The 25,408-nt window shown below is 37.7% G+C and overlaps 3 protein-coding genes and 1 long non-coding RNA gene across 5 annotated transcripts; 1 reads left to right on the top strand and 3 right to left on the bottom strand.

Moving 5' to 3' along the window:
- Positions 1-3,877: 3,877 nt before the first annotated feature.
- Positions 3,878-5,877, top strand: LOC137712117 (uncharacterized). Its single transcript, XM_068451261.1, has one exon. The coding sequence runs from the start codon at positions 3,878-3,880 to the stop codon at positions 5,654-5,656; it is 1,779 nt and encodes a 592-aa protein (XP_068307362.1). The 3' UTR covers positions 5,657-5,877.
- Positions 5,878-7,739: 1,862 nt separating this feature from the next.
- LOC137713490 (uncharacterized) lies at positions 7,740-9,600 on the bottom strand. Of its 2 annotated transcripts, none has more exons than XR_011065312.1 (3): positions 9,513-9,600; positions 9,255-9,420; positions 7,740-8,518 (listed from the first exon to the last, which is right to left on the bottom strand). It is a non-coding gene; the product is annotated as an uncharacterized lncRNA (long non-coding RNA). The 2 variants fall into 2 exon arrangements; XR_011065313.1 differs by having other exon boundaries at positions 7,740-8,511.
- Positions 9,601-12,507: 2,907 nt separating this feature from the next.
- Positions 12,508-14,529, bottom strand: LOC137713981 (transcription termination factor MTEF18, mitochondrial-like). Its single transcript, XM_068453341.1, has one exon. It carries the CDS (start codon positions 14,312-14,314, stop codon positions 12,512-12,514), a length of 1,803 nt encoding a protein of 600 aa, XP_068309442.1. The 5' UTR covers positions 14,315-14,529; the 3' UTR covers positions 12,508-12,511.
- Positions 14,530-16,370: 1,841 nt separating this feature from the next.
- Positions 16,371-18,458, bottom strand: LOC137713914 (transcription termination factor MTEF18, mitochondrial-like). Its single transcript, XM_068453269.1, has one exon. It carries the CDS (start codon positions 18,161-18,163, stop codon positions 16,397-16,399), a length of 1,767 nt encoding a protein of 588 aa, XP_068309370.1. The 5' UTR covers positions 18,164-18,458; the 3' UTR covers positions 16,371-16,396.
- Positions 18,459-25,408: the final 6,950 nt, after the last annotated feature.

Raw genomic sequence — 25,408 nt, 5'->3', positions numbered from 1 at the left:
GTGATGGAGGAAGGCACGGCAAAGGTTTTGGGTGATGGTGGCTGCACGGTTTTGGGAGGAAAAATGGGAGAAAATCTGTGATGGTGGCTGCACGCTTTTTGGGAGGAAAAATGGGAGAAAATCTGTGATGCGGCTTGGTTGTAATTTAGGGTGAATGGCCTCCAAAAAGGGGTGACGGCTTGAATGATATTTTATGTTGAATTATCATGAAATGCACGGCAAAGGTGATTAATCATGTATGGTGGCTGCACGAATGGAAAAGAATGGGATATGGTGCTACGGCTGGAAATGGAGAAAAAGGGTTATATAGGCTACGGCTTAGGGTAGAATTAGGGTGATAATTAAATGGGGGGGGGGGGGGGGCACGGATAGAAAGGCAAAAAAATAGGTTTTGTGGCTGTTTTGTTTTATTAAATATTGTTGCTGAAAAATATGAAAAGAAAAATAATAAGAGGTCCCTAAGGTGCGGCTAAATGGTGGAAACCCTAGGGTTTTAGAAATTTAAACCCTAGTTTATTTTTATTAACTAAAATTCACCTAAAGGCTGCTAGAATTTAGGAAATAAAATCAGAAATTAAAAAGGGAATAATTAAAGGGTGCGGCTAGGGTTAGGTTAGGAGAGGGAAATAGGGTTTAATTTCACAACATTGGACAAAAGTGCCCCCCTTGCACGGCAAGGGAAGGGAATTAGGGTTAAGGCACGGCAAGGTTGTGTAATTGGGCTAGGGCCTTGGTTTTGTGTCCTAAAGCGCCTACAAAGACTTCAAAGTGGCTAGAAAATACGGACGTTTAAGATTAGGAAAGGTTACCAAAACGGGAAACTTAGGATTAACTTTCCTAAAATAGGAAACCTTGTTTGAGTAGGATTCCTCGTTTTGGTAAGAATTCATCATTGGAGTAGGAATTCGTCATTTCTTCAAGTCTTCAACTCATTCATTCCTCTTTCGCTCCAAAAGACTCCAATTTGCATCTTCTTGCACACTTTGGCTTTATAATCTGAAAATACACAAAAATGGCCTTAAACACTAAAATAGCTAAATAAACACAACATAAATGCAAGAGAACAAGCTAATTAAGTCGCATGAATATGCTCCTATCATGTATGAAATTGAAAACTAAATAATACTAAATGTATGAGATTGAAATGTTTTAAGGATGTTGTACGAGGTTGTAACTGCACCGAAACCTGAGGGGGTAAAATGTAATTTACCTTTTTTTTTTTAAATAGGGTAATATATTATAATATTTTAAATACACAAAAAAATTATTTTTTTGCCACATGGCACAAATGTGTTAGCCATGTCAGCACAAATGTGGGAGCCACCTCAGCTCTTAACGGACCAATGGATGGAAAATGTAACGAATGTATTATATTGAAATAAAATAGTACTTGAGGTATGAAAGTGAAATTTTTTGAAGATGTTGTATAAGGTTGCAATAGACCTCAAACCTGAGAAAGTAAAGTGTAATTTACCCAAAACAAAAAAAAAGGCTTCAATGTTAAAATGGTCCCTGTGTTTTAGTCATCGTGTCAATTTAGTCCACATGTTTTCAATTTGGTCAATTTGGTCCTTGTGTATATCTTCATTAGCCAATTAAGGACATTTCCATCTAATTTATATAAAAAAAATTATAAACTTATTTATAAAATTATTTATTTGATTTAAAATATTTGAAAATGAAATAAAATTAAAAATTAAAAGAAAATTATTCTCTTCTCAACTCCCCAACCTCCTCCCTAACATTTACCACCTCCCCTCTCTTTTCTATGCCACAACCTTAATCATTTTTCAGATTGGAAGTTTTATCTCTTATATGTGTTATTTATTATTGATTTTCATTTTTTTTTATAAAGAGAAAGGGTAATTATATCTCATATAATTTTTATTATGAATTTTTAAAAAGAGATTGAATGAAATGTCCTTAATTATCTAAAAGAGACAAACATGAGAACTAAATTACCAAATTAAAAACATGAAGACTAAATTGGCAAGATTACCATTTTGTCATTTAAAAAAAAAAAAATTAAGCGCCTTTTCCTTTTGCTGCTTTAATTTTTTTTTTTTTTTAATTCACACCTTTGCCTTTTGTTTGCCTTGCCCTCTACTTTAAGCACATTTGGCTAATTACTTACTGGTCATGCTAGGAATATTAAATTTAGAGATTAAATTTGCAAACAAAATAACATATCACCAATATGAATAAACACTTTTATCAACACTTAAATAATAAAGAATTGTTATTGGCACTTCAAAAATCTCATTTTACACTCTAAACTTTCTATATTTCAAAAAAAAAAAAAAAATACACTTGTGAGGAGTGTAAAATGAGTCTTTTAAAGTGTCAATAATACTTCCCAAATAATAAATCAATCATTAACTTTTATGTCATTTAGTTATGCACATTTTATCTCCAAATTTAATTTCTTTAGCATTACTCTATACTTGTTAACATGCTTCTCTGAGTAAATCAAGGGGCCCAATGATGCGTGTACAATAATGTCACATCTTACATTATTCATATGTGGTGAGTGCTTCTCAAAAACTATCTATGAAAAATTAGATGAATTTAGTAGATGTACAGGAAGAAGAAAGTCTTATACCCTGTCCCCTAAATTAATGGAAGTTCTTGTTTCTCAGTATTTTATTTGAAAATTGCTCCTCAATACAAACATGTGAGTGCAAACTAGATCCAAATTGGACTTGTAACGAAAAAACTATACTCGTTTAAAGTTTGATAAGAACTGATAAATTTTAACAGGCTTGTGTGAAGCTGTACAAGTGAAAATTATCGGTGGGTTACTATTTAAAAACAAAAAATATCTGACTTTGGTGTTGTCTTTTGTGGGTTTTATCCCTACTAATTAATAAAATTCTCCTTATCAACCAAAAGATGGTGAAATGACAAATTAATCTTTTATTACATAAAAAAATGATGGGTAATAATGTAATTTCACAGATCCAAATTTTACTGTTTTTTATTAAAACATCACCTACAAATAATGTTAAAATACCTTTAATAATAAAAATAATAAATAAATAAAACCCAAAAACAAAAACCTTCCACTCCGCACATTCTCTCTCCCTCTCTCCCTCTCTCCTTCTCATTTTCTAAAAAAATACGTACATACATACGCACAAAGGCAAATGCTAGTTTTCTTTAAATTAAGGTTTTCCCTTTGAGGAAAGCACTCGCTCACCAACGAAAACCACCCCTGCTTTCTCTCCCTTAACCCAAAACTTCCTCTCTTTATCCTCCCTCACGCACTCTCTTCCGCCTTCACTGTGCACATACTGTGCACGCACGGTGCACAACTTTTCCGGCCACCATCGCCCAAACCAAGGGCACCAACAGTTTCGTCTCTCCTCACAAGACCAGAACACGTAGCCTCCTCGTCTCGAACTTCCTTCCCGATCGCCGGGATCGAAGCTTGGTATGTCTGCGACTTTCTGGCCATTTTTCGAGAAAACCGCGGCATTTTAGCCTTCAAGAACGATACCATTCTTTACGTCTTGTTCCGAGGTATAATTTTTGTTTTTGAACGACTCGATTTTGTTGAGTATTAGGAAGTTACGAAGATTTGATAATTGTGCAGAAAACTGGCCATGGCCAAAAGCAATTCCAGCCAGTTTTTGGAACTCCGCGAAACGGCAGACAACCGAGGCTCGAGACCACCAACATTGACTCGCCTCGAGTTTGGGAGCAAAGCCCAACTTTTAAATAATATTTCTTCCTCTTGTATTCTTGATTAGTATGATTCTTATTTATGATTAATTTATTGGTCGAAATTTGCATCCATGTTTACAAGTTTTTAGTTGTTATCCTATTGGTTGGTAATATACTGAATTAAGTAGTATTGCCTACATCAGATAGAGAGATGGATCCAAGAATTCACAAGCATCCATTGACTTTCAAGGAAGAGGAGGAGAGTGATGGTCCACCGCGGTTCTGTAAGGGGTGCCTAGATCCAGTGCTTGGGCCTCACTACACTTGCGACATGTGTGATGTCAATATACACAAGTCATGTGCGGAGTTACCCCATGAGATCTACCACCCGCTCCACCCAAAACACCCTCTTATTCTCAGAAACCTAGTTGGGCCAAAGCACCGCGGCTCCAAATGTGGTGTGTGTAGCCAGTTATATCCACAAGAAGGGTTTCTAGCTTACTATTGTTTCCGATGCAACTTCTGGATAGACATCAAATGTGCTTTCAAGTGGCAAAACGACGGTCATGAGCACAACTTCACCATTATTAGGAGGCCCATTGAATTCACTTGCGATGTCTGTGGCCAAGAGGATGACAATCTTCAATACAACTCCTGCATCTGTATAATCTGCCAGCTCATTGTCCATCGCACATGCTCTTGGTTACCGCTCCAAGTCAAAATAGCACGGCACCAACACCGCCTCAAGCTTACGTGGTGGTTCCAAGATATGTACCCCAAATACCAAGATTTCTGTGACATTTGCCCAGAAAACATGGAGAAAAACCGTGCTATGTATTGTTGTCATGATCTTGAATGTCGTGGTTATGCAGCCCACTGTAAATGCTTAAGAAAAGAGAGGAAAATCATGAACATCCTTGTCGATGAACCATCCACATCCAGATGTCCCCCAGCCAATGAGACCACCGCTGATGATCATGAAGCCCTGCAGGTCGAGCACTTCAGTCATCAACACAAGTTAACCCTCATTGATGGCCTAGAGGTGGCAAGACAAGACGACCAAGATGAAGGAATTACTTGCAACGGTTGCACGCTACCCATCATGAGGGGTGAGTCTTATAGGTCATGCACAGAACAAGCAATAGAAAAGCCATGTAATTTCTCTCTCCACATAAATTGTGCTAAATTACCCCAAAAGAGGCTTCTCCCACTTCACGAACACGAGCTCAAACTCCTTCCAGAGGCATCTTTTGTTGGTGGCGTGTTTAAGTGTCACATGTGCGATTCCTTGAGCCAAGGTTTCTCATACAGTTGTGGAGATTGCGACTTCTACCTGGACCTTTATTGCAGTAGTCTTTATGAGGGTAAGACGCTCCCTTGTGATGCTCATGTTCACACCCTCCAGTTCAGCAGAAAGCTCGTGCACTGCAGCAGTTGTGGTACTAGTTATAAGAATTTCTGCTTCAGATGTAGCAGTAAGAAATGCAACTTCGATCTGTGTATTCCTTGTGTTAAATTACCTCTTACAGTCAGGTACAAATACAACGATCATCCTCTCAAACTCACTTATGCTAGTGTTAAAAATGACCTCGATGAGTACTATTGTGACATATGCGAAGGAAAACGAGATCCAAAACATTGGTTCTACTCCTGCCCGGATTGTGACTTTGATTGTCATCCTCATTGCATTCGAGGGAGGTATCCGCAAGTCAAGTTAGGGGGCTCTTACAAGCATGATGAGCACCAGCACCACATCACTCTTGTTGATAAGAGAAAAAGCGCGATTCCTAATGATAAGAGAGAGCGCTTAATTCCGTGTCCTCGCTGTTCTAAGATTTGCGAAGGATTGGTTTGTGAATGTTTGGAGTGTGGTATTAATATACACCGGGAGCACGAGCGGGAGGATCGCTGGTTTCGTGGGTTAATTGCTTCTGATGAGCGGGTGGATGACGTAGGAATTCGCTGGTTTCCAAAGCATGTTAGCCATTAAGAGTAGCAACTCTTCAAAGAGTGTTTCATTCTCAAATACTTTTTGCTCTGTATTACGCATTGGTTCAATTTGTTTGAGTGTTACTATAAATTTGTAAACTTATCCACCAAATTATTTGATGTTAATCTGCAAACAACTCTGTATCCAACAACTTTTCTTGTTTTCGAACCATGGTGTCCAACTAGGTACAAGAGAGAGCGATGCGTGCAAGTGCGCCCCTGATGGATGCTGCCAACATATAAACAGAGTGAGGGTTCGTTTGTGCTCGAACGAAATAGAAGAGAGATGAATAAGAACTAGTTTTAATGGTTCTATTGATAGAGAGAGAGAGAGAGCATACAAATCTTTGAAATAGAAAATGAATTACAGGATTCTAACAGAAGCGCTAGTAAATTCAAACAACTAGGCTTAAAATGAGAAGGAAATATGGGAGAAGGCAACATCAAGCCATCTCTGGTTCGATGAGAAGGAAATATGACCCAAGTAAACTGGACCTTTTGTCTTTGGCCAGCTCTGCGCCAGCACTGGAAATTTGTTCGCGATGACAGTTGTGCGGTCATACAAGGGCACGTCGCACGGAGCCTTGTCGACCGAAATGGACATTGGCGCCCTTCAATGAAGGGCACCAATATGCCTAGGACTTGGGTCTGAGTTCTTGGCCTTACTGTTTATTACCTAAATTTAACCCCAATTCACACGCTTAAAACGGAAATGAAATTGCTTCGGCCCTAAACAGGCCTAATTTTCATTTATGGTCCAAACAGTAAATCCCGACGCTGTGTCAAGGCCAAGGATGAAATAATGAAGAAAAGCATGGTCCATATCAAAAGAAATGAGATGCATTTGGTCAAGGAATGAATTGATATGAAAAAAAAGGGAAGTGATGCAACAGCGGCCACAATGTAGAAGTTGGGCAGAAGTCCGTGGGATGTCAAAAGTTGGGAACAAGTGACAGAATGCTTCTAAGTTTTAGATGTGAATCATGTGATAGTTCAAGTAAGAAGTAACTTTGTTCATATCAATCAGAGCCGCAAGTTCAGTTCGCTAACTTGGCTCGTTGACAGATGACTTAAGTTAAACATAACACAGTAAACAAACAATACTGAGTACACTACTCGTTGCCTAAGAATCAACAGTCTTCGACATATCATGTATACCTCCTCCTCTGTACACACAGAGTATAACATCATCTCCGTCCCCATTACTTCGAACATAATCTCCTAAAATATCAACCAGAAAGCAAACGCATATAAAATTTCTATTTTGAAAATCTTGCTTTTCATTGTTTGCCAGCATATCAGAATGTGTATAAGTGTGTGTGTGCAGGCATGTTTGTGAGTAAGAGCACACTTTATCAAGGATCATAAAGCATGGCGGAAGAAAACAAACAATTGTCTAAGCAACCTTCAATTTTTTGCTGAGATAAGTAAAAAGGACCATAACATATATTCACATAGAGATGACTGTTATCAAGTTCAAGGGAACGACATCCATGACTCCGCACAGGAACATATAATTACATAGACTTCAATAAAATTAAAATAAAATCTGTTAACCCTTAAACTCACCTGATTTTCCTTTGGGTATCCTCAGCTATCAATTGCGACAAAGTGTCAACATTAAACTTCTGCTAACATGTTCATAAGAAGTCAGAGTACGTCGTTATTCATTTGCTGTTAGAGAGACAGAGAGAGAGTTCAGACGATACCATGGAAAACCATTACAAAGGCCACATTTCTAGTTCACATGTTCAACGAATGTGCAACAAAATCCATTCAAGGCCTATAATACATCATCACAAGGGACATATCTTTATTCAGACATCGGGTTGCCAGGTCTATCTCCAGCTACAAGTTTTCAGTTTTCATTCTTTTGAGCATCAAAGCACTAGTTTAAACTGGATTTTGATAACTTGAACGCTTACATACTCCTTCCCTAGCCTATTATTTCGTTAACTAGTAGTCAAATCCAAGCATACGTTCACATTCATCACATGTGTATGCCCATATTTATTTTCCTTTTCGGGCAAAAAGGAATAGACGCAAAAAAATGAAGGCATTTCATCTAATATCAAAAAATGAAGTTGGTCAGAGATATTCTTTTTTACAGCTAACAGAAAGCATGTCTCTGGCTAGCAACAGAAGCAAAGAGTACGGAACAAGCAAACATTGTTATCGGAACCTCACAGTCAAAATCATCCGCTAGCTAAGAAGGAACTCAGAAATTATAGAAATGCAAAACACATAACAAGGACAGTATAAGGAATGATAGGTGAACCAACAAGGAGGTGAGCAAAGAAGGTGTGTAACCATCACAACAGCAGAACTGAACTCATTTGCACTCAACACCAGCTTCGGCAGCTCGGTGAGGCTTATTTTTCCGCCTACTCCCATTTTGTCGGAATCCAACAGCCTTTTTCGGGTCATCAAGACTTGATTTTGTTTCAATCATTTTATCCTCTTTGACTGATTTTATAGTTTCTTTAACCTGAGCTGACCTCTTCCTTTTCCTTCCGTTCTCTATGGCAGATTGGTCTTTCATGTCTTTACTCAAAACACGACCTTTTGCATCATCGACATCTTCTGTCTTTAAAGCCACTTCTCCTTCCCCAATATCATCCTTCAATGTCTTTAGTGGCCTTCCTCTTCTCCTGCTTGGTAGAATCCTTTCCTCTTCACCACTTCCAGTATCCTCACGAGCAGCAATAACATTTTGTTTCTTTGCTTTTCCTCTACCTCTACCCATAGTAGAAAAAACGTCGTGAAGAAATTTCCCAACTAAAGGAATTTTAACACACGCAAACCAATGATTTCCAAAAACTACACTGTGTAGCTGAATGAAACCCAGCTATCAACCTGCAAACTTTGTATGACAGAAAACAAATAAGCTATCCACAAGCAGAAGACGACTGAATCAAATCCATATCAGCCGTCAATATAAAGTTAATTCCTATCACTCTCTTTTGTTTCTCTTGAATTCAATTAAGAAGAAAGAAATTTCAGGTCCAAACCCTTGATCTCAAAAATTCAAATATCCAAAACCAAAAGCGCATCTTAATACTGCCGAGATATTCAAATATCAAACGATTGTACCGACTCAGTTTAATCACGTTAGTATAGAGAAGTCGAAGGGGAAATAAACGGAAACACTTGGAAACGGTAACTAAGTATCACGAAACAGCATAAGTGGTTCCGTTTATTTCCCTTTCGACTTCTCTATAACTTATTGTACTAGTAACTGCAGATCAACAAGAAAGACCGATCCTTTTTGGATCAAAAACCAATGGCAAGGCAAACCAATCTGGCTTCACTTTTATATATCCAAATCCTAATCCCAACTTTGGCTGCAGAAAAAAAATATGCAAGATAGAATTCAGAGATTTGAACCTGAAGACTTACGCTTTCAGTTTCAGATTATGATGAACAAACTCCACCGACTTTCAAAATTCTCAGGTTCCAAACAATTAGAAATCCACGATGACAAAAGCAAATTATTTTCTTTTCTCTTCCATTTATTTTCACATAACAAAACAAAAGCATTCATATGAAAAAATCAATACACACACACACATGGAGAAGAGAGAAGAAGGAGGGCTGACCTGAAAGCAAATATCCACTTTCTGCATCTTATTCACAAAACCCATTTCTCAGATTATGAATAGACCAATCAAGAAACCAACAAAAACCCATCAACCAGAATAGCCTTGTTTTTTCTATCACCGGTGAGGAAGTTAGCAGAATCCAAATGAAATTGAAAACTATGATCTGAAATAAACAAGCAATGAAGACCGAGATCAGAAAATGATGTGACTAGAGAGAAAGGTTAGCAGAAATAATGGAGGGGTGAAGAGATTAACCACAAGCAATAAGATTCTGAGAGCTTGTAAAGGGAGGAAGAAGGCAAAGGGAAGAGGGGAAACTGGTGAGAAAGTAATGAGAGATTGGTTGTGTCGTGCTCTTCCTAGTTCCTAGTCCAAGTGTCTTTACATAATGAACAGTGTGCTTAGGTCACAATCGAATCCAGTTGGGTATCACTTTGCACTTTTTCCCCTTTTTTTTATTGTAAATATATATTTTTTTTCCCATCTTTGTTTAGGACCCACACAAACGAAGATGGGGTCGAATGACCCAAATCAATTCTCACATCCATGCGCCCACCTGCGATGCAACAAAGTCCGCCACATTGTTTGCCAATCTTGGGATTCAAGACCAGACATATGCGTGGAAGGCACCGTCCAACAAGGGTCGGCCCTGAGAATTTGGGAGCCTTAAGTGAGCTTTCGAAATGAAGTCCAAAAATTCTTTAATCTCCGATTCTTTGTATAAAAAAAATTCGTTAAATACATAAAAAGTTCTATTTTCACATCAAATATCATTAAAAATTAATATCAAAAGAAGATAAATATTCAAACATTATTTAAACATTACACGATTCACGTTTTTAAATACAAATGTACTAAATATTTGCAGTCAAGAGTCTAAGATTAAAAATGAAGAACAATAAAACTTGATGATCAAGAGATTAAATAACAATAAAACTTGATTGACGAGTATAATAAATTTAACACCAATTGTTTCTTTTGTGTTTTTTTTTTCTTCTAAAATCAACATCACACTAACGAATTGAATATTAAAATAATCCATTGAATAAAAAGTTATTGAAAAGAAAAATATAAATTCAAAGTTTTGATTACCTTAAGTACAATCTTTAAAACCATATGATAGTTGGTTTAAACATTCAATAGAAATTGAGAGAATGAGAAGTTGGTTTAAACATTCGATAGAAATTGAGAGAGAGAAGTTGAAAGAAAAAAAGATTGCAAAGAGACTTGAGTTTTATAACTTTATATACATTTGGACAGATGGATTGGGAGTTAGACAGATGGATTGGAAGTGAATTTGAAAAACAAGAAAATTCTAGTAACTGAAGGGCAGGTTCGTGTTTCAAACTCAACATCCCAAAGAAAAATGAAGCCAACATTTCCACTGAACTAACAAATGAATTATGATATTTCTTTTTTTTTTTTTTTTTTTTTGTATTTTTTTTTGAGAGTCTTTCCGAAGTGGGGGCCCTAGGCGGGCGCCTGCCCGGGTCAGCCCTGCCTCCAGCCACTGTATCTTGTACACCGTAGGGAACGCCTCCCAAATACATTTCTCAAAACATCCATTTTGCAAGATATAAAATTTTTATCGGATGCCCACCAGCTTGCATCCACATTAACCTTAACGGAATCACACGGAGGAGGGTACCAAGAAGCATTAGGAGAAAAGCCAACCTACCCCCAGCCGATTCCCCCCGATCTCACAACACGAGCATTGAAGAACGATGTGGTGGCAGCAGAAATTGTGAGCAAAGTTTGGTGGGGAGATGGCAATTTGTGGTTAAAAATAGCATTGCACCGGGACTTCCAAATGTTCCAGCAAGTGAACGCAATCAAAGCCATGGAGTGCATCCGAACCTCCCTACTCTCGGAGACCATTTCGTACAGTGTACCAGCCAAACATGGAAGGAGGTTACAATATCCCGAGTGACACAATGACCCAAAGGGCCCCGAAACCAGACCCGTTCAACCCACGAACATAATAATAAGGCATGTTCAATCGATTCCTCATGGAGATTACAAAAAGGGCAAAGAGGAGATGCGCCACATCGCCTGCGAAAGACCTCAAGCTTTGCGGCAGGTGCCCTATTTAGAACCCGCCAGAGGAAGTGTTTTATCTTTGTGGGGACATCAACATCCCAGATAGCTTTCCACACCAAGGGGTTGATAAGCATAGATGATGACGGTTGATAAGCATAGCTAATGTATTTACTTAGTACTGCATTAATTGACACTAGCACCATTTAACTATTCAAAGGCACATACTCAAAATTCCAAAATTCAGGATCACGGCAACGTTCAATTTGCAACAATTTCATAGAGCTTCAAGGTGTGTAAAGCTTGGGATCTAAATCAGAGTTAGCCGCCCACCCGATGCTGGCGTTAATTGCTCTTAATCGTTGAACAAGATATCTCTGATTTTTCGAACGGATACAGTGGATATGTTTATGAATGCTTTAAAATGTTTTAAGGCATGAACAAAATCTGTTGAGCAGTAACCGAGCCACCAGCACGTCAGTTTTGAAATCCTGTACACCATCAAGAGTGCGATATATACTTCCAAACTTCAACAAAATTAGAAGAAACAGGTGAATGTGTAACTCTTCATATGCTTTCACCAGAGACTCCCACCAATCCAATAATTATGCCCTGGTAAGTTTCAGCAAGCATAAGCCCCATATGCAGGTTATCATTTACCCTTCATCCGTTTTCAGAAACGCATACCCAAGAATTTCAAATTTGATTAGAACAGTACAACCTCGGTTAAAGAAGATACAACTTAAGGTTTGATAATGAAGTCAAACTGAGAAGTTTTCAGGATCACGACGATAAGCCATTTTAAACTGAACTACCATGAACTTGGAAGTGCAATTGGTTGTGTATAGTGGAGATGCACTCATTAACTCATAATCAACAAGATAAAGATAAACTTTTCACATTAAAAGAGAGAGGGAATAAACAGAAAAAGCATTACATTATATAGAAAATTATTATATCACTTTGATATAAAAATAAACTGATCTAGCATCTACGCAGAACATGAACAATTAATACGTCCAGAAGTACCCACACTTACACTAATCCGGTGCTAAAAACTTTTTGCTGTATTTAACTTGTATGTGCCTTCTTGTTTTGTAACGCTAATAAAATCTCCGCAAGTGAAAGAAACAGGAAGAAGTATGTTAGTATCAACTATCAACTTAAGAATAATGAACAATGCAGAAAGAACCATAACAGAAAAGGCAATGAATAGCTTAATTCTTGGAATGAATTTCATTCTTCAAATCCTCCAACACTTGAGGACCACTAGGATGACGATTTACATAAGAAATCATAAAACTTTTATCTGAGCAAGAAACAATAGTGCTCAAGCAAAGCTGAGGATCAACTGTTCCATGATCTTTGAGCCAATTGTACATCAGTATTCTAAGCTGGAACCTTTCGATCTTATGGGAAAGATATCTTGGGAAGGTCACCAAAGTCGATATGGGGTAACCCAACTGATTTACAAGAAAATCGATCTTCTCTTCAATGATATCCTTTGTCTGGTTAAGAATTTGAGGGCTTATTTTAATCATTGTACAGACATCCTCTAGACTCAAACCAGCTTTAACAATACAATCAAATCCTTCCTGAAGCTCCACTCCCTTGCCTCGAAATGCTTTCAGTGCTTCTTTGATATTGTCTGAGTTGTCTACAAATCCGACATCAAACAAAAACTTAATCTTTTGTGTCTTTGATCTAAGGTCATCTCCCGAGTCTGGAAATGGCTGAACTCTTTTACCCAAAACCCAATTCTTCAGTTCTTGTGGGTTCTCCTGGATGTATATACATAATCTTTTCTTCCCGGTGCTCAAGTTAGTGAGTAAGCTGACGGTTTTTTTCAAAGAACAAGAACCAAGAAGCAGGGTGTGGGTATGGACAAACTTCCCAATATCTGCAACCTTCATGTCAATTTCATTCAGGAACAAAATGCATTGTCTCAAATTTGAAACAAATTTCACAACTGGAATCTGTGGAAATTGCAGAAATATTGAGCATAGGTGGCTTTTTGTGGATCCAAATTTCAGAAAGAACCCAATTAGTGAAAGCGTCCTTTCACCCGAACCATCAAACAAAATATCTGGGTGCTGGCCAATCAATTGACCCAACTGTTCGTTGCTGCAACCCATCTCACTAAACAAACTTAGAACTTCAAGCATCCGGCGAAAATTATGAGAATTATCAGTAGACAGATTCCCCTCAATCCAATTGGTTTCAAATCCAAAACTCTGTAATTTTTCCAATACCTTAACAAATTCAACATTTACATCCCCAATTACAAGACAAGGAGTAGCAACTATAAACTTAACAAAACTAGATTGGCTAAGACCTAGTTCTTCATAAGCTTTAAGTTTCGATGTTAAAACCTCAAAATCATATCGAAAGACTTCTGTCGATTCCTTGTAAATCTTTCCTATCTTACTGCGCGCAATCCCATAATGACATAGTACAGTATAATTGTGCACCAATAACTTATCATCGGTCAAAAACGTCAAACTGCGTGGAAGAAGCGGAGAATACTCAGAAGGCTTCAAACCCAAGCTCTCAAAGAAAGGCTCAAATTCGTTAATAGGGTGGTAACGCAAGAACCGCGCAATTGCTCGCCCAATTTCTTTCTGATTATTCTTTGTGGCAGGAATTTCTTTTTCAATGTCAACCTGTTTCAGCAGCTTGTCCAGAAACAGAGGCGAGTTCTTACTCATATTCTCTGCATCAGTGAACTGCAACCCTCTAGTACCGTGCAAATAATCCAACAATGCATCTTCAGCTTCTTTGCGAATGGAACAAGAAATTCGTCCAGCATTTTTTCCCTTACCACTCGAAGCTTTATACGAATTTTCAGAATCCTCAATTTCAGAAGCCCCATTGGTTCGGTACATTCTAAAGATTGGGGCATTGCAGACATACCCAATCGGATGAAATGGGATTGGTGATGATCCAACACGGTTTTTGAACAAATTCGAAGAAACCCAGTTGAGAAGAGATGTTAATCTGAGTTTCTGCAAATGGGTCATGGCAAATTTGAAGAGATTCCAACCCTAGTGATTGCTAGAGAGCCTAAAACGCCCAGATTTCCAGGTAAACACATATAAATATGGAGTCTTTGGATGAAGTATTACCTTAGGATTTGAAGAACAGTCAGGCATGGGCTCAATACTCGGCAAGATTTTGGCCGGAGCTTCGGTAGCGATGCCGATGAGCTGCTATCTGACCCGAAGGGTTTTAGCACTTTTTTGTTGCTGGGTCAGGGATCAGAGTAGGGTTTTAGGCAAGTTGAGTCCAATAGTGGGGGCACTGTTGTCTTTAAAGCTAGGAGCTCAATTACTAATTAAGCCTATTCAAAAAATTGTTACGAGTACTTCAAAATTTTCATTCTATACTCTAAACTTTCTATATTTAAAAAGAAAAATACAATTATGAGGGGTGTAAAATAAGATTTTTAAAGTGCTAATAACACTTCCCCATTCAAAAGGTGGGTCAATTTCTTTTGAGTAGGGTCACCATTTTAAGCATAAAGGGGCAATGGACATTGAGTGGGTTGGTCAGGTTGGAGTTCAACAGCCAATCTAATAGGCGTGGATTGATATTACTGAAACTCATTTTCACGCAAGAAAATGGGCAAACTCACCCACCCAAACAAACCAACCCAATGAATTTCGATTGGTTGATCAAACTGGTCAGTAAACCCAATAAAGTGCTCACCCCTAGCCGAAACTTTATATTTTTTCAGTTTGCTTTTACACTCGTATTTCTTTATAAAGTTGGTGTTAGCGAAACCACATTGTGTAGATCAATCGAAACCATCTCTTTAATAGAAATGTAGTTCCCAATATAAATAGGTCTCGTTTAGATGTGACATACAAAATGTGATCTTCATAACATCTTCATTACAATAAAAACCGTAATATTATCATCGTTCTAAGAGTGCATCACCCGTTAGTAACTTAATGATGATCGGAAAATTTTAATTTCTATATGTATAAAAAAAACATGGCGGAGGCCAGGAGGCTGGGATTACCGTAATTTGAAAAATCCTTCTGCAACCAGCCCTAACGGGTGGACTGCTACTATTGATTCTGAGTAGTACAATAAATTTCATATTCCAGAACTACAAGTTTACAATCACCATCCCAGTTATGATCCACATCTTCCAAACCAATGCACCAAGTTTAAAAACAAATTTTATGGTTAAACTTTTTTTCTCGAGTAAAAATCTCGAATGGTTTTGTTCTTTCTAATTCCTCGAACGCTCCTGATATGTATTTTCTGTCACAAAACCAGAGACGAGATGATAGGCAACATACCATGAATTGATCTTTTTTTTTTTTTTTTTCTGGAGATTTTGCTTTGTTACAAACTTACACGAACGTTGTCACGTTGTACAAGGGCTTCGAGCTATGGCAGCAATAAAAACAACTCCATCAACTTCACACAGAACTACTAGGGTGTCAATCCATCGATTCAAACCATGAAAGCCTGCACCTGTATTCATATGAACTTCACTAGCCTACGAAGCTAATATCCGTAAACTTAATAAACAATAATCAATCCCAAACACAACACTAGTGTATCGGTTTCTTGGTTTTATGCAGACACCATCACAAATCAAACCATTCTATCCTGGCAAGTTATATCAAGCATGACACAAGCCGCTTGTGCAAGTTCTTGTTTCACCTTGTCATCAGTTTGATGAGGGCAGTTGAAGGCCACGAGTTTCGATGATAAAATAATAGCTGTTATAGTATTCTGATAACGGCTGAAAGTCATTCAAACTTACATGTTACTTCTAAAGTTAACCTCATGCAGGAAAACCTAACTAAGATGATTCTGGTAATATAACTGCGAAATGAGGAGATACGTTTTCAGGGTTATGAGGACAGTTTCCCTTCCACAATGAATGTAAAAGTAAAAATTTACTATGCTGAAGTGGAGATGCAATCATGACTAATTAATTTCTTAGTATCTGTTCGTATTTGTCATCTCACCGCAAACTGTAATCCTACTGAAAACCTCAGCATGTTAAAGAAAAACTAACATAGCATCAACATGGTGATAATCAACAGTGGAGAACCATTTTTAAGAGAGCAGTGAAAATTTTATTGATCCAAATGAATTTTATTTTTCAAATCCTCCCACACTTGAAGACCATTAGGATGGTGATTTACATACTTCCTTATAAAACATGCATCTGAACAAGAAACAACAGTGCTCAAAGCATACCTAGGATCTGCCGTTCCTTGATCCTTGAGCCAATTGTACATAAACACCCTATGCTTGACCCTTTTAATTCCATATGTAAGAAATCTTGGGAAGGTCAGCACAGTTGATAACGGATAACGCAAATGATTTACAAGAAAATCAAGCTTCATTTCAATAACAGCCCTTGACTGGCTAAGAATTAGAGGGTATGCTTTAATCATTTTGCAGACAGCCTCGCGATCCAAACCAGCTTCCACAATACAATCAAATCTTTCCTGAAACTCCCATGCATTGCCTTGAAATGCCTTTTGAGCTACTTTCATTTTGTTTGAGTTCTCTACAAATCCTATGTCTAACAAGAACATAGTCTTCTCTGTCATTGATCTACGGTTCTCTAATGGCCTAAGTCTTTTACCTAAAACCCAATTCTTCAATTCTTGAGGGTTCTCCTGTATGTATCTACACAGGCTCTTCTTTCCAACTTTCAAGTGAAGAAGTAAGGTGTTAGTTTTCTTCAAAGCACATGAACCCAGTAGCAAGGGGTGGGAACGAATCAACTTTCCAATCTCCACAATCTTCATGTCAATCTCATTCAGGAACAAAATGCATTGTCTCAAATTTGAAACAAATTTCACAACTGGAATCCGTGGAAATTGCAGAAATATTGAGCATAGCTGGCTTTTTGTGGATCCAAATTTCAGTAAGAACCCAATAACTGAAAACATCTTTTCCCCAGAGCCCTCGAATAAAATATGTGGGTGTTGGCCAATTAATTCACCCAACTGTTTGTCGCTGCAAACCATCTTACTCAGAAAACTTAGAGCTTCAAGCAACCGGCTCCAATTATAAGAATTTTCTTCGGATAAGTTCCCTATAATCCAACTGGTTTCGAATCCAACAGACTTCAGTTTTTCCAACACCTTAAACAACGTAGCATTGATGACCCCACTTAAAAGATTAGGACTAGCAACAGCAAGCTTAATCAAATCAGACTGGCTGAGACCTAGTTCTTCATAAGCTTGAAGCTTTGATCGTAACACCCCAACATGGTATTGAAAGATTTCAGTAGCTTCCTTATAAATCTTTCCTATCTTATTACGAGCAACCCCATAATTACACAAAACAGCATAATTATGAAGCAACAAGCCATCGTCGATCAAGAACATCAAATTGCGAGGAAGAAGAGGACCATACTCGGAAGGTTTCAACCCTAAGCTCTCAAAGAAAGGTTCGAATTCATTAATAGGGTGGTAACGCAAGAAACGAGCAATTGAACCCCCAAATCCCTTTTCATTACCAGCACATTTTACAAGCTTCCTGAGAAAATGTGGGGAGTTTTTACTCATATTCTCTGCATCCGCAAACTGTAAGTATCTAGTAAAATACAAATAATCGAATAATGCAGTTTCCGCTTCTTTTCTAATGGCACGAGAAATTTGAGCATCACTTTTACCATTAGCAATGGCAGTCGAAGTTGTATCCCATTTTTCACAACTTTGAGTCACAGAATCCCCTTTAGTTGTGTAAAACCTAGGGTTTTGGACAATGGGGAAATACCCAATTGGGTGAATTGGGGTTCTTGTCGATCTAAGGTGGTTCTTATCAAAATTTGAAGAAACCAATTTGAGAATAGATGCCGTTCTGAGTTTGTGCAAATGGGTCATGACCAATTTGATGAGATTCCTAGCCTAGTAATTTCTACAGAAGCTCAAATGCCAAGATTCTGCTGAATAAAATGGAAACATCAAGTCTTTCGGGACGAAAGGGTTACCTTGGAAGGGGGGGATTTAAGCTCGCTAATCGGCGAGATTTAGCGCTCCGGCTGCAGAGTTTGTCAAGCTGCTGCTGCTGATTGAGTGGCACATCGCCACCAGAAATGGTTATTTTAGTGCCATCCAAATGCAGAAACGATACGACAAGGTGGGGTGAGCTTGAGAGACTGTCTGAGTGGATATGTGACACTCATCAAATTCATTCATAGAATCTAGTGTGAATCACCATACGAGACGGTTTAAGAATCGTAATGTACTGATATTCATCTTTATTTGTAAGTGAAAAATCTTAAATTCGATTTTAATCAAAAAGTGAAATTGAACCCCTAGAGGAAACATTTGCTAATTTTGTTCAAGAATCGTGGTTAGTAAATTTAACTTAGAAGGACAAAATGTAACAAGAAAACTATTGTGATGATAGTAGAAATCATATCAAACTACCTGGACTATATGAGCATCTTCAATTGAGGGTGAATGAGATGAAAAAGTCGCATTTACATCTCGTTATACATTCTTAAAAAATAAAAACATGACTTTTAAAGACGTAAACTTATATTTTATCTACAATTTCTGGCTTGATAACATCTTAAATCTTGTACATTGGGGAGTTTTTCAGCCAATAAGAAATATAAAACGCCCAAAGAAAGAAGCTTCAAGTACAATGTGGCCTAATTTATTTACCAAAATACATGTGTAACCGTAGAATTGCAAGTGATGAACAAACGCGAAAATGAGTATTAGAGTGCTTAAGAATTCGCAGCTCAATAATTATTATTAATTACTCAGTTTTACAAATTGTTGTATTTTTGTTTCTTTGTGCATTGTTTAGACCTTGTGAAACCTTTTTTTTGCATAAAAATAATCTAATTTGTGTGGAAGGAAATTTGATTGAAAATGATTAAAAAGGTGGCAACATGTGTGCACAAGGTAGTAAGTGTCAATTTTACGAAAGTTGTTGATCTACTTATTGAAGACTAGTTTGAAAATGCTTTTAAAATACTGAAATTATTAAATGAAACTACAAGAACAAAAAATGAATCAACTTAGTCGACAGATTAAGCTAAATTGAAAGAATAATGAAACTACAGGGACATGAAAATATAATAAGAAAACGACTAGGACGGAAGTGAAAATTGCAGTAAACTACAAGGACGCTGTAAGTGTAAAGTGGCTTAATCCATTTCCCAAAGTACACGTGTAACCTTGGAATTGCCAGTTATGACGATGGAAAAACGAGAACTTCACTAGAAAACATTACAAATTGTTGAAACTTTTGTTTCTTGGAATTGCTATGCGAAAAGGAAAAGTATGGATTGCAAATTTATTGAGAGCTCGTTTACTAATCCGTAATTAAAACGAGAGGAATTAAATTGATGATGAATTGGATTGAAGAGGAATTGAAATAGAATGGAATCAAAATCAAATTCCTGTTAAAATTGTTTATTAAAATTTTTTGGAATCGAAATAGGAATCATATTTATTTATATAAGTTGTTTACTTAAATGCATGAACTGGAATGAAAACTATGTAGTTACTAAATTGCCCATACCCAAGTCTATAGTTTTTATATTTTTGATAATTTTTTTTTTCAAAAGACTGTATGAAAAAGCTTTAAAAAAAATTTGTACGGTTTATCAAATTTTTTTCTCCAGATCCTTATCCCTAAATTATTTTCTTTCTCCTGAAGCCCAAACTACACCCCATCGCCTAATTCTTTTCAGCCATCCCCCAACTCTTTTCAGCCTCCCCATCTTTTGATTCTTCCCTTCTTCTTCTTGCTCCCGTCTGATTCTTCTTCTTGTTTTCTTCATATTCTTCTTCCTCATCCAATTGTTTTTTTCTTTCTCGTGAAGACCGCACCGCACCCCATTCCCCAATTCTTTTCAGCTTTCCCATCTCTTTTCTCCATCTTCTTCTTCTTCCCTTCTGATTTTTTCTTCTTCTTTGGTATTGGTCACTGCCCGCAGAGACACAGAGAAGCAGAGAGAGGTGGAAGGGAGACGTGATAAGGGTATTTTGCGTAGGAAAAAAGGGATTCCGGATAGAGGCTTTCTCCCGGAATTCAAATCCCATCTATTGTTCGGGAGACTGGTTCCGGATATATTAGGAGTCTGATTCCCAATATTAGACGGCTCCCACGTACATTTCATTCCCTCAAGTGTTGGTAAACACTTGAATAACCAGGGAGGAGTGCAATTCCCATTCCTCTTGTCCCACTCCCCTCACGTAAACGCATGAAAGTAATGGAAGCAAGATTAATAAAATAGCCTACAAGATTTATTTATTTTTTTTAAATTTTTTATTACTAAGAGGAGGTAAAGAATAACGAAACTTAAATAAATAAATAAATAAATATTCTTATTGAGTCTTTTATCGCACCAAAAATTTTGACGTTGTGTTCAACTATAGTCCTAATCGATTCCGCACAGGAAAAATATTCACAGTACAAATTTTCTATGATTACATGGAAGCATGAGAACTTGATGGTAACTATAAGCCGTCGCTACAAACTATATGAAACAAGAAACAAGAGTCATTTTATAGGAACATATCCTTTAAATGGAATATGATCAGTGTATGAGTACCGGTTAATTGATTGTAGTCTTATTGATTCTGCCAAGGGACTCGACCTTTTTAGGACTTAGAAACCGTATGAGTTCCGTTGTAGTGTGGAAGAATGACAGACTAATTATCTTTTCAGTGCTAATTTATCTTGGAGGGAAAACCGGTATTCCCAGAACCTTCAGGAGTTGAAACCTGATCAGTATCGTCCTTACTATTTGATGGGGCAGCTTCTTGGCATGTGACATCGCCGTTCTGAGTCTTCAACAGGTTACTACTTGTCTGTTGTTGCAGATCAAACATCTTCTTGAGCTTCTTCCCTTGTTGTTGAATTCGTAACTGTAACTTTTGTTGAATCACCATATAGGAATAGTTGAATGAATTTGTTATGAAATTGGAGTATTAAGAATGATTTACTAATGCTACTAAAAAAATTTCGAAGTAATATATATCATTGAATTGGATCTTGTTTGGAATATGTGGCCAAGTGGCCAACTCACATCCACTTTCGGCTAATAAAATAATAAGGTGGACAAAATCATTGTTGCTTTCCTTGTTTTGAGGAGAAAAGGAAAAGGCTAGCAAGTAGCCTTATTATTTTATTTGTATTTGGTTGTTTTTAAAGGGAATGAAGGGTGCAGCCGAGAGATGAGAAAAAGAAGGAAGGGCACCATTTGTTTTTGAGCATTCCTTTTCTGAGAGCATCCAAAAGAGATGGTGAGAGCATTTGGCTCTACCATGGGCATGGGTGAGAGAAATCAAGAGAGTTAGAGTGAAAGATCTCTTGTGAAAGAACTCTTGGGGTAGAGTGAGGTTCTTGGGAAAATTCTGTGAGTGGGTGTACAAGGGATATGGGATTGGGTTATGTCGATTTAACTCATGTGTAACTTGTACTGTTTTTCTCATAGTGAAGAGCAATATCTCTCCGAGGACGTAGGCAGGTTTTTGCCGAACCTCGTAAATTCCTCAGTGTCTTTATTTCTTGTATTTTAAACTATTCAACTATGGGTTTGTATGTTGGTTAAGATAATCAGCCAAGGCACAACAATTGGTATCAGAGCTTTGTTGGAAGCTTTGGTTCATTGAAGGTTCAGATTTATTATTCACCATGATGACTACAAACATGTCGTTTTCAGTTGAAAAGTTTAATGGGAATGGCAGTTTTACTCTCTGGCAGATGAGAGTAAAGGATGTCTTGGCTCAACAAGGCTTAGTTAGAGCTTTGAAGGGAAAAGATGGGAAGCTTAAAGAAATGACAGATGACCAGTGGGAGGAGCTGGAGTCGCGTTGTGTTAGCACGATTCGACACTGCATAGCTGATAACATTATCAACAATGTTATGGATGAAGATTCTGCGCCTGCACTGTGGGAGAAGTTGGAAAAACTCTATATTGCTAAGAGTTTGACCAACAAGTTACATCTGAAAAGGAAGCTGTACAAGCTGAAGATGGATGAAGGCGGGAATCTCATGGACCACATGAATGTGTTCAATGGATACTTAGATCAATTGAGGAAAGTTGATGTTAAGGTTGAGGAAGAAGATAAAGCCCTCTTACTTCTTACCTCACTTCCAGATTCGTATGAGAATCTTGTGACAACCTTATTGCATGGAAAAGATACAGTAAGTTTGAAGCAGGTGCAGGCTTCTTTGGTGTCTTATGATACACAAAAGAGGAAGACCATTGTTGATGGTGGGCACGAGACTGCTTTAGCTGTTCAAGGTTGGAATCATGGAAGAAAATTGGGAGGAGGATTTGAGAGAGACAGCAGGTTCAAATCAAGCTCCAAAGGCAAGGGACCACAATGCTATGACTGCAAAGAATTCGGGCATAAAAGGATAAATTGTCCTTTGAGAAAAAGAAAGGATGATCTTGGTCCAGGTAGCAGCAATTTTGTGGCGGAAGACTTCGAGTATGCCCTCTAGGTACTCGAAGCAACACATCTCCCGGTGATGTATAGTCTCAAGTGTTGCAGAGGTTTTGCAGCAGGTGAAGCTATGGGATTCACAGGTGATGAGATGGTCCTGAAGAATGAGAAGTGTGAGGAATGTTTGTCTGGCTCGACGGGTGTTGCTGGAAATGGGTGCACTGACCAAGTTTCCAAGTTGCAGACAATGAAGAGAAGGAAAACCTGCTGGAGGAGACGAGGATGTGTCGAGATCCTGTCTGAAGCTAAATGTTTTTTTTGCTTGCAGCAGCTGCACATGCATTGGCAGTGATTGAATCGGAACAGGACCAACGAGGTTGATTCAGAGTGTGCATGCTGGTACGTAAGGCCAATGGATTTTGGAACTTGGCCAAGATGGAGATTGTTGGAATATGTGGCCAAGTGGCCAACTCACATCCACTTTCGGCTAATAAAATAATAAGGTGGACAAAATCATTGTTGCTTTCCTTGTTTTGAGGAGAAAAGGAAAAGGCTAGCAAGTAGCCTTATTATTTTATTTGTATTTGGTTGTTTTTAAAGGGAATGAAGGGTGCAGCCGAGAGATGAGAAAAAGAAGGAAGGGCACCATTTGTTTTTTAGCATTCCTTTTCTGAGAGCATCCAAAAGAGATGGTGAGAGCATTTAGCTCTACCATGGGCATGGGTGAGAGAAATCAAGAGAGTTAGAGTGAAAGATCTCTTGTGAAAGAACTTTTGGGGTAGAGTGAGGTTCTTGGGAAAATTCTGTGAGTGGGTGTACAAGGGATATGGGATTGGGTTATGTCGATTTAACTCATGTGTAACTTGTACTGTTTTTCTCATAGTGAAGAGCAATATCTCTCCGAGGACGTAGGCAGGTTTTTGCCGAACCTCGTAAATTTCTCGATGTCTTTATTTCTTGTATTTTAAACTATTCAACTGTGGGTTTGTATGTTGGTGAAGATAATCAGCCAAGGCACAACAGATCTCATGAATGTATACCTCTAACTGTTCGTGAAGACGCCGCTGAACATCGAATTGCGAAGTGCCTCTTTGAGTTGCAAGCCACTGCCAGAAAAGTTCACATCATAGGTTTGTAAGAAGCTAGTGGATATAAAAGGAAAATGTCAAAACGAATGCCAATACTAAAACGAAAGCGTGTTCATTTCGCAATTGTAGACTGAAAAACCAGAACCAGAATAACAGTCAGGGTAATACAACAGGTTACGTTTTCAGATCGAGCTGGGGTTTAAGATTCAAAGTAGTTCTTTTCTCAGATTTTCCTGCAACACAAGAAAAGTACTCAGATAAAAACTAATGATAAAACAAGCCACGCCAATGGATCATTAAACTTTATAGAAGTAAAAGTCTTATTCACTAGGAACGGATGTATGATTTAAACAATTCGATATTTACCTTCTGCAGGGTCTAGTAGATATTCCGCAATTCGATATTCCGACAAGAAGAGTAAAAAGGAGAAAGGAAAATAAATCACACTTTAGAAAAGGAAAAATGAAAGAATTTTTTAATGGATTCCTTTAAACCTGCAAATGACTTTTAACATGAAACATGGTTAATCCATCATCTTCAGTATTGCCTTCGGTGTTGCTTCTACAATGAATCAACTGATAAAGAAACATATCATTATTTGATCATAGTGAACTGCACCAATTTTTACCAAGTTAGTTACTTTCAGCACCCCCAAGACGATTTATACACTCCACAAACTTCTCGTGAAGATCCTGAGTCGTGTTAGTGTGAATTGAAAAATAGCTCAGTAAATTGATATTTTTGGAAGAAAAGAATGTTAGTTATACCCTTAAGCTATATATTAGGACTGACTCAATATCAACCTAACCACTAACCTGTGGAAGACATCATCTCAGGAACTAGGGTGAGGAACTTAAGTTCTTCAGCAACTCTGCACTAACCGAAAGCAAGCTCACTCAATGGGGCTAGAGTATTTCTGAAAACTTGCGTGTTTAATGAGAGTGCAGGGACTTCAGTTATATAGCATATGCGATGGTCTTTGATTAGGAGTCCTCCCATCAAGAAAACCTTATCAAAGATAAACCTTATCACCGAAAATCACTTATGCATAAATCAGCTAGATGAGTTCTAGTTTATCTAAGAACATTTCTGACTTGAATACCAAAGTAATACAACTCCTGAAAAGTCTACCACATGTGCTAATCCTAATTTCCTTGTCATCCCAAAAGACTTTGTACAAATCACAAAGTGTTTGCTCTCAAATGGAACTTACATTCTCCCACTAGAACAAATACTTTGTAAAGTTGTATAATCATACTTGAGTTGGGAAGAATCTGTATTGGCCATGAGACTAGCATTCGACACTCCTTAGTTTTCCAGTCTTTGTCATTGTTAAGCTTTTATGTGAATTATAGGGCAACACTGAGTTTCACCAAAGAGTATTGTCCCCATAATTACTTACAGTAAAGCTTATCAACACATAAGACTCCAACAAGATATATGACATGTAAGACACAGCAGAACATGTATTAAATATGTCAAACATTTGGTCCGTTTCAGAATCGAAAACAATTCATGTGCTTCTATATGAAGCCCTCGGGTTGTCTAACACTTTATAATGAGTAAAAACATAAAACATCATGCAAAACATACTCATGCATTATCATAGCTAGCAGCTGAA

The sequence above is a fragment of the Pyrus communis genome, chromosome 13 (genome assembly GCF_963583255.1).
Source record: "Pyrus communis chromosome 13, drPyrComm1.1, whole genome shotgun sequence".
Lineage (NCBI taxonomy): Eukaryota > Viridiplantae > Streptophyta > Magnoliopsida > Rosales > Rosaceae > Pyrus > Pyrus communis.
This window is presented reverse-complemented; position numbering and strand designations above follow the sequence as displayed.